The sequence below is a fragment of the Bos indicus genome, chromosome 9 (genome assembly GCF_029378745.1).
Source record: "Bos indicus isolate NIAB-ARS_2022 breed Sahiwal x Tharparkar chromosome 9, NIAB-ARS_B.indTharparkar_mat_pri_1.0, whole genome shotgun sequence".
In the NCBI taxonomy this organism is placed as follows: domain Eukaryota; kingdom Metazoa; phylum Chordata; class Mammalia; order Artiodactyla; family Bovidae; genus Bos; species Bos indicus.
This window is the reverse complement of record NC_091768.1, coordinates 34493194-34502467: the sequence shown is the minus strand read 5'-3', so window position 1 is coordinate 34502467 and position 9274 is coordinate 34493194. Positions and strand designations below refer to the sequence as shown.

Below are 9274 nucleotides of genomic sequence, written 5' to 3'. Positions count from 1 at the left end.
AAACTGGAAATTTGCCCTTGAATAATGTTTCCTGTAAATCATCGAGGTTTGTGGGGGTTTGTTGTTGCTGGTAACTGCTGGGTCTGATTGGGAGTTGGTTTAGGAGCCAGGGTGGCTGCAATAGAGGAAAAGTTGGTGTTTCCCCCAGTTAACTCAAGTAAAAAGTATTCTTTCCATAAAGGGATCATTAAGGGAAAGGAAAGTCCCTGGTTCCTTGTCAGTGTGGAGGAAACAAAAGCTACAGTGGAACAGGCCCTATCTTCCCTCAGTCAGAGTTCCTCAATTGAGGGATAAAGGTCACCAATGCGCCTGCTTCTGGAAAGGGGTGGGCATGGGGAGGTCGGCGGCCTGTGTGCTTGGATCTGCCACAATTAGTTGGGTTGAAATAAGAAAGCGAAAGCTCAAGACACCCTGAGAAACCCTCTTCCCTTTTTTGGAAGGTGCTACTTGGCGGGGCACGGGCAAACGCCAGATCTCCCAAATCATTTCAGGAGCTGGGCGGCGAAGAGGCAGAAGCAGCCGAGCCTTGTCCACGGCTCCCTAGGGTAGGAGACCCATGGAGAAGTTTCGGGAGGTGTTGAATTTGCACCTCAAACACCGTAACGCTCTGGGCTACTGCCTGGTGAGCCTGCTGACGGCGGGCGGGGAGCGCATCTTCTCCACCACGGTGTTCCAGTGCCCGTGCAGCGTCGCCTGGAACCTGCCCTACGGTCTGGTCTTCCTGCTGGTGCCGGCGCTGGCGCTCTTCCTCCTGGGCTACGTGCTGAGCGCGCGCACCTGGCGCCTGCTGACCGGCTGCTGCGCGCGGAGCTGCGGCTCGGGGCTGCGCGGGGCCCTGGTGTGCGCGCAGATCAGCGCCACCGCCGCGGTGGCGCCGCTCACCTGGGTGGCCGTGGCGCTGCTCGGGGGCGCCTTCTATGAATGCGCCGCCAGCGGGAGCGAGGTCCTGGCGCGGTACCTGTGCGCGGGCCGCGACCCGCGCTGCGCCGCCCAGCTGCCGCTGGTGCCCTGCCAGCAGGCCCAGGCGCCCGACGTGAAGCAGCTGCAGAAGGAGCTGCAGAAGGAGCTCACGGCGCACTCGCAGGTCGGGCGCCCGCGCAGAATGCGGTGCGGGGGTCGGAGAGGGACCGGCTTCTGCGGGGCGGATGGGAGGTGGAAATGCGTCCCCTTTCTCCTGACACCGAAGGCAAGCTAACTAGAATGGCTGTTGGCTTCAAATGAGCTGATAGGCAAATCTGTCATCTATCTTCCCAGGGCTTCCCAGGTGGCGCTAGTGGTAAAGTGCCAATGCAGGAGACCCAAGAGATGAGGGTTCCATCCCTGGAGAAGGAAATGGCAACCTTCTCTTGTATTCTTACCTGGAAAATCCCATGGACAGAGGAACCTGGCGGGTTACAGTCCATAAGGTCGCAAAGAGTCAGACACGACTGAAATGACTTACCACAGCACATCATCTATCTTTTTTTTTTCTTTCTCTCTCTCTCCCTACCCCTTCCCTCCCTCCTTCCGTCTCTTCCCCTCTCTTTCTTTCATCTCGGTGCTATTTCTTTTTTTCCCTTTAATTGGAGTATAGTTGACTTAAAGTAGTTTCAGTCTTACATATGCGTGTGTCTTCAGAGTCTCTTCCCTTATGAAAGTGAAAATGAAGTGGTTCAGTCGTGTCCGACTCTTTGAGACCTAGTGGACTGTAGCCTACCAGGTTCCTCTGTCCATGGAATTTTCCAGGCAAGAGTACTGGAGTGGGTAGCCATTTCTCCCGTGTCTCCCACATTGTGGGCAGACACTTTACCATCTGAGCCCCCGGGAAGCCCATTATAGGTTTTTGTAAAAAATTGAGTATTACTAATGAAAGGAGGAAGGCACTTAGGCACTCTCTTGTGTCAGGGATCTGCTCTGTGCCCCACACCCGACACCTTGCTGGGTCCTTGATCTCTATTATCATTCTCTTTTGTCGTAACAGTGGGTACACTGAGTCCAGGTCTGCCTGACTTTAAAGCCATCACCCCACACTGCTTCTGGGCTTGTAAAGCTCAGAAGTTCTTGGAAATGAATACTTGTTTCACTGGATTTTCCGAAATTCCACATTTTGAGTTCCAGGGATTCCACATATAAGCTCCTCCGTGGATCCTTAACATGATTTGGAAAATGACTGTCTTGTCAAGCAAGTAATTCTACTGAGGGGTGGGGGGAGGGGTTACTGCCACTTCTTTCTCTTAAGGGAATAAGACCTAACTGTTGCTTGTTCATCATCTTAACTCTGAGTAGTTCAAATTTTACCTGTTGATTAAAAAAAATTTTTTTAAGTGACTAAATCACTGTTTTGTTGTGTTTACCTAAGGTGTTAGGCTGGGTCCTGATAGCAGTTGTTATCATCCTCCTCCTGATTTGTACATCAATCACTCGATGCCTGTCTCCAGTTAGTTACCTGCAGCTGAAATTTTGGAAAATCTATTTGCAACAGGAGCAACAGATTCTTAAAAGTCAAGCCACAGAACATGCAATGCAACTGGCGAAAGAAAATATCAAATGTTTCTTTGAGTGCTCACATCCACAGGAATACAACACTCCAAGCATTAAAGACTGGCAGCAGATTTCATCACTATATACTTTCAATCCAAAGGAGCAGTACTACAGCACTTTGCACAAATACGTGAACAAAAAACAGAAGAATCAAAGTAGCACATCTTCTGAAGAAGATGCAATGGTTCCTGTTCTTGGCTTTGTAGATTCATCTGATATGAACAGCACTACAGACTTATGACCTTGTTAATGAATGAGAAAAGAAAGCTCTTCTGAATTATTGATTCCTTTAAAAAAAATAAATGTGGGTATTGTTTATGACTCCTCTGTTTGGTCTTCCAAGTTATGGAAACATAGAATATTAAATAAAATAGAAATTTAGAATTTTATCTTTTTATTATTTTATTTAAAAAGTAAGCAAGGTTAAATGGTTCACTCAGTGTGACAGTTCAGTTCAGATCAGTCTCTCAGTGGTGTCCAACTCTTTGCAACCCCATGAACCACAGCATGCCAGACCTCCCTGTCCATCACCAACTCCGAGAGGTTACCCAGACTCATGTCCATTGAGTTGGTGATGCCATCCAACCATCTCATCTTCTGTTGTCCCCTTCTCCTCTTGCCCTCAGTCTTTCCCAGCATCAGGGTCTTTTCGAATGAGTCAGCTCTTTGCATCAGCTGGCCAAAGTACTGGAGTTTCAGCTTCAGCATCAGTCCTTCCAGATCACTCAGGACTGATCTTCTTTAGGATGGACTGGTTGGATCTCCTTGCAGTCCAAGGGACTCTCAAGAGTCTTCTCCAACATCACAGTTCAAAAGCATCAATTCTTCGGCGCTCAGCTCACTTTACCCAACTCACATCCATACATGACTACTGGAAAAACCATAGCCTTGACTAGACGGACCTTTGTTGACAAAGTAATGTCTCTGTTTTTTAATATGCTGTCTAGGTTAGTCATAACTTTCCTTCCAAAGAGTAAGCGTCTTTTAATTTCATAGCTGCAGTCACCATCTGCAGTGATTTTGGAGCCCCCCAAAACAAAGTCAGCCACTGTTTCCCCATCTATTTGCCATGAAGTGATGGGACTGGATGCCATGATCTTAGTTTTCTGAATGTTGAACTTTAAGCCAACGTTTTCACTCTCCTCTTTTACTTTCATCAAGAGACCCTGGAACTAAATCAGAAGATTTATATCCCTAGCCTATATGCTATAATACTGCTTTCAAATAAAACAATTTAGTAGCAAAAACAGCAAACTAACAATTGAACATCATACCTTTCTTTAAGGTATCTGATGTTAATTTCAAGTTCACTTTCGTGCAGACAACACATTGTTTGTGTATTTAAAATACTGGCATTTAAAAAGCAAAAGTAATTGAGCATGGCTCATATTTAGCCCTTCTTCCTTTTTTGGCAGAGCCTTGCTTCTGCTTCTGTTTGCCTCTTGTAGTATAGAGGCCGTTATTTAGTACTGGTCAGCAGAACGGGATATTCTGGTTTTGCGAGTTATATATTTCAAGAAAGTTGGCAGCAGAAACTGCACGATCCATTTTTTTTCGATTCCCTACTGAATAATTTTGAAAATCATATGTCTACTTTCATTTTTGCTTCAGTATAAAAATTTCTTTAGTATATTCTTCTCTTCAATATTTTTTCTGGCCTATCATTTATACTCATGTATAATACTATATTCAATTGTATCATATGATCTCCATTTTATTGACTTATGCTCCATTTTCTCTTGCATGGTCTTTAATATTATTGTGAAAGTACATATGCTTAAGATAAAAATGATAATAATAGAGAACTGTGTGAAAGAAAAAGTGAAATTACCTCATTCCTTCGCCATGTGTTCTTCCCAGAAAAAGCTGTGCATTCTGTGTGTACATGAGCTTTATCTCTTACTATAAATGTGATTCTGCAGCTTTTTCAAATAAAATATCATTGTTCCATGTGTATATATACATAGCAATTTACCTCCTGAAAAATTACTGCGTAGTATTCTACTGAGTAGTAGGAAATGATTTCTTTTTTGTTAAAAAAGAATATGCACACTCATGCACACATTCATACAGTATACAAAGATAAGCACAGGGCTTCCTTAGTGGCTTGGTGGTGGAGACTCTGACTGCCAATGCAGGAGACACGGGTTTGATCCCTGATCCAAGAAGATTCCAGTGCTGCAGAACAACTAATCCTGTACACTACAACTTTTTGAGCCTGTGCTCTAGAGCCTGAGAGCCATAACTACTGAAGCCCACACACCCTAGAGCCCAAGCTTCACTACAGGAAAAGCCACCACAATGAGAAGCCCACACACCACAATTAGAGAATAGTCCCTGCTCATTGCAATGAGAGAAAAGTCAATGCAGCAACAAAGACCCAGCACAGCCAAAAATAAATAAATATATATATTTTTAAGATAAGCACCAAATTGTCAAAATCAGTCAATTCTGAGGACTAATAATGGGTCAGAGGATTCTTTTAAACCTTATGCATTTTTGATCTTTGGATTTTTAAATAACAAGTATTAACTGTATGAGTTCAGTTCAGTTCAGTCGCTCAGTCGTGTCCGACTCTTTGCGACCCCATGAATCCCAGCACACCAGGCCTCCCTGTCCATCACCAACTCCCGGAGTTCACTCAGACTCATGTCCATCGAGTCGGTGATGCCATCCAGCCATCTTATCCTCTGTCGTCCTCTTCTCCTCCTGCCCCCAGTCCCTCCCAGCATCAGAGTCTTTTCCAATGAGTCAACTCTTCGCATGAGGTGGCCAAAGCACTGGAGTTTCAGCTTTAGCATCATTCCCTCCAAAGAAATCCCAGGGCTGATCTCCTTCAGAATGGACTGGTTGGATCTCCTTGCAGTCCAAGGGACTCTCAAGAGTCTTCTCCAACACCACAGTTCAAAAGCATCAATTCTTCAGCACTCAGCTTTCTTCACAGTCCAAATCTCACATCCATACATGACCACAGGAAAAACCATAGCCTTGACTAGACGGACCTTTGTTGGCAACGTAATGTCTCTGCTTTTGAATATGCTATCTAGGTTGGTCAAAACTTTCCTTCCAAGGAGTAAGCATCTTTTAATTTCATGGCTGCAGTCACCATCTGCAGTGATTTTGGAGCCCAAAAAATAAAGTCTGACACTGTTTCCACTGTTTCCGCATCTATTTCCCATGAAATGATAGGACCAGATGCCATGATCTTCGTTTTCTAAATGTTGAGCTTTAAGCCAACTTTTTCACTCTCCTCTTTCACCTTCATTAAAAGGCTTTTTAATTCTTCTTGACTTTCTGCCATAAGGGTGGTGTCATCTGCATATCTGAGGTTACTGATATTTCTCCCAGCAATCTTGATTCCAGCTTGTGCTTCTTCCAGCCAGGCATTTCTCATGATGTACTCTGCATAGAAGTTAAATAAGCAGGGTGACAATATACAGCCTTGATGGACTCCTTTTCCTATTTGGAAGCAGTCTGTTGTTCCATGTCCAGTTCTAACTGTTGCTTCCTGACCTGCATACAAATTTCTCAAGAGGCAGGTCAGGGGGTCTGGTATTCCCTTCTCTTTCAGAATTTCCCACAGTTTATTGTGATCCACACAGTCAAAGGCTTTGGCATAGTCAATAAAGCAGAAATAGATGTTTTTCTGGAACTCTCTTGCTTTTTCCATGATCCAGCAGATGTTGGCAATTTGATCTCTGGTTCCTCTGCCTTTTCTAAAATCAGCTTGAAGAACTGGAATTTCATGATTCATGTATTGCTGAAGCCTGGCTTGGAGAATTTTGAGCATCACTTTACTAGCGTGTGAGATGAGTGCAATTGTGTGGTAGTTTGAGCATTCTTTGGCATTGCCTTTCTTTGGGATTGGAATAAAAACTGACCTTTTCCAGTCCTGTGGCCACTGCTGAGTTTTCCAAATTAGCTGGCATATTGAGGGCAGCACTTTCACAGCATCATCTTTCAAGATTTGAAAGAGCTTAACCGGAATTCCATCCACTAGCTTTGTTCATTCGTAGTGATGCTTCCTAAGGCCCACTTGACTTCACATTCCAGGATGTCTGGCTCAAGGTCAGTGATCACACCATCGTGATTATCTGGGTCGTGAAGATCTTTTTTGTACAGTTCTTCTGTGTATTCTTGCCACCTCTTCTTAATATCTTCTGCTTCTGTTAGGTCCATACCATTTCTGTCCTTTATCGAGCCCATCTTTGCATGAATGTTCCCTTGGTATCTCTAATTTTCTTGAAGAGATCTCTAATCTTTCCCATCCTGTTGTTTTCCTCTATTTCTTTGCATTGATCACTGAGGAAGGCTTTCTTATCTCTTCTTGCTATTCTTTGGAACTCTGCATTCAGATGCTTGTATTGTTCCTTTTCTCCTTTGCTTTTTGCTTCTCTTCTTTTCACAGCTATTTTTAAGGCCTCCACAGACAGCCATTTTGCATTTTTGCATTTCTTTTCCATGGGGATGGTCTTGATCCCTGTCTTCTGTACAATGTCACAAACCTCAGTCCATAGTTCATCAGGCACTCTATCTATCAGATCTAGTCCCTTAAATCTATTTCTCACTTTCACTGTGTAATCTTAAGGGATTTGATTTAGGTCAATGGCACCCCATTCCAGTACTCTTGCCTGGAAAATCCCATGGACGGAGGAGCCTGGAAGGCTGCAGTCCATGGGGTCGCTGAGGGTCGGACATGACTGAGCGACTTCACTTTCACTTTTCACTTTCATGCATTGGAGAAGGAAATGGCAACTCACTCCCGTGTTCTTGCCTGGAGAATCCCAGGGATGAGAGAGCCTGGTGGACTGCCATCTGTGGGATCCCACAGAGTCGGACACGACTGAAGTGACTTAGCAGTAGCAGAATGGTCTAGTGTGTTCCCTACTTTCTTCAATTTCAGTCTGAATTTGGAAATAAGGAGTTCATGATCTGAGCCACAGTCAGCTCCTGGTCTTGTTTTTGTTGATTGTATAGAGCTTCTCCATTTTTGGCTGCAAAGAATATAATCAATCTGATTTTGGTGTTGACCATCTGGTGATGTTCATGTGTAGAGTCTTCTCTTGTGTTTTTGAAAGAGGGTGTTTGCTATGACCAGTGCATTTTCTTGGCAAAATTCTATTAGTCCTTGCCCTGGTTCATTCTGTATTCCAAGGCCAAATTTGCCTGTTACTCCAGGTGTTTCTTGACTTCCTACTTTTGCATTCCAGTCCCCTATAATGAAAAGGACATCTTTTTTGGGTGTTAGTTCTAAAAGGTCTTGTAGGTCTTCATAGAACCGTTCAACTTCAGTTTCTTCAGCATTACTGGTTGGGACATAGACTTGGATTACTGTGATACTGAATGGTTTGCCTTGGAAACGAACAGAGATCATTCTGTCGTTTTTCAGATTGCATCCAAGTACTGCATTTCGAACTCTTTTGTTGACCATGATGGCTGCTCCATTTCTTTTGAAGGATTCCTGCCCTCAGTAGTAGATATAATGGCCATCTGAGTTAAATTCACCCATTCCAGTCCATTTCAGTTCGCTGATTCCTAGAACGTCGACATTCACTCTTGCCATCTCTTGTTTGACCACTTCCAATTTGCCTTAATTCATGGACCTGATGTTCCAGGTTCCTATGCAATATTGCTCTTTACAGCATCGGACCTTGCTTCTATCACCAGTCACATCCACAGCTGGGTATTGTTTTTGATTTGGCTCCATCCCTTCATTCTTTCTGGAGTTATTTCTCCACTGATATCCAGTAGCATATTGGGCACCAACTGACCTGGGGAGTTCCTCTTTCAGTGTCCTATTTTTGCCTTTTCATACTGTTCATGGGGTTCTCAAGGCAAGAATACTGAAGTGGTTTGCCATTCCCTTCTCCAGTGGACCACATTCTGTCAGACCTCTCCACCATGACCCACCCGAACTGTATGATTAGAAAAGATTAAAAAGAACCCTTATTACTGGCGCAGGGCTTTATAGTCAATAAAGAAGTTTTGCATCTTTCACTTCATTTTATTTTCAAGAGTTTGTGGAATACCCCATGAAACACATCACTCACCCTTGGTCGTTTAGTCCTAGGCTGTGTCTGAATCTTTCATGACCCCATGGATTCTAGCCCACCAGTCCATGGGATTCTTGAGGCAAGAATACTGGAATGGGTTGCATTTTCCTTCTCTAGAAGATCTTCCTGACTAGGGGTTAAACCTGCATCTCCTGCATTAGCTGGTGCATTCTTTACCAGTGAGCCACCAGGGAAGCCCCTCACTCACACTTACAAGTAAGAAATTGAATGTTAGAGAGGTCACATTACTAGTCCAAGGTCGCATGGTAGAACTGAAGCTAGGGGCCTAATCCTCTCTGGATCATACGGTTCAAAGTGGCTGCTTGGCTGTGTTTATTACTGGGTTAGATTCCCACCCCCCACCCCCATTTTAAACCCATGAGCCCTGGTGGGCAGAAATGATACAGATGTCCTTAGTGACCCCCGGGAATTTTCATCTCATCCAGAAAGTTGGCGACTCTGGATAGCTGAGGCCACTTTGAACAAACATCATGCGATCAGGACACAGCAGTTATTTCATGGTGGGAATACAGTCACCCCTATTTCACTGGATACATCACTCCTCTGACCCGGGCCCCAAACAGGCTGTGTCATGGACTCAAGAAGCATTTCTATACTCAATGTATACTTTTTTGCTGGCTCACCAGATGATCCTTCATAATCATGATGGCTTTATGCTGCTCTAAAGCCTTAACCTCAGA

The 9274-nt window shown here is 44.3% G+C and overlaps 1 protein-coding gene across 1 annotated transcript; it reads left to right on the top strand.

Moving 5' to 3' along the window:
* The first annotated feature begins 326 nt into the window (after positions 1 to 326).
* CALHM6 (calcium homeostasis modulator family member 6) lies at positions 327 to 2841 on the top strand. Its single transcript, XM_019966974.2, has 2 exons — positions 327 to 1084; positions 2339 to 2841. The coding sequence occupies exons 1-2, from the start codon at positions 557 to 559 to the stop codon at positions 2759 to 2761; spliced, it is 951 nt and encodes a 316-aa protein (XP_019822533.2). The 5' UTR covers positions 327 to 556; the 3' UTR covers positions 2762 to 2841.
* The last annotated feature ends 6433 nt before the right edge of the window (positions 2842 to 9274 follow it).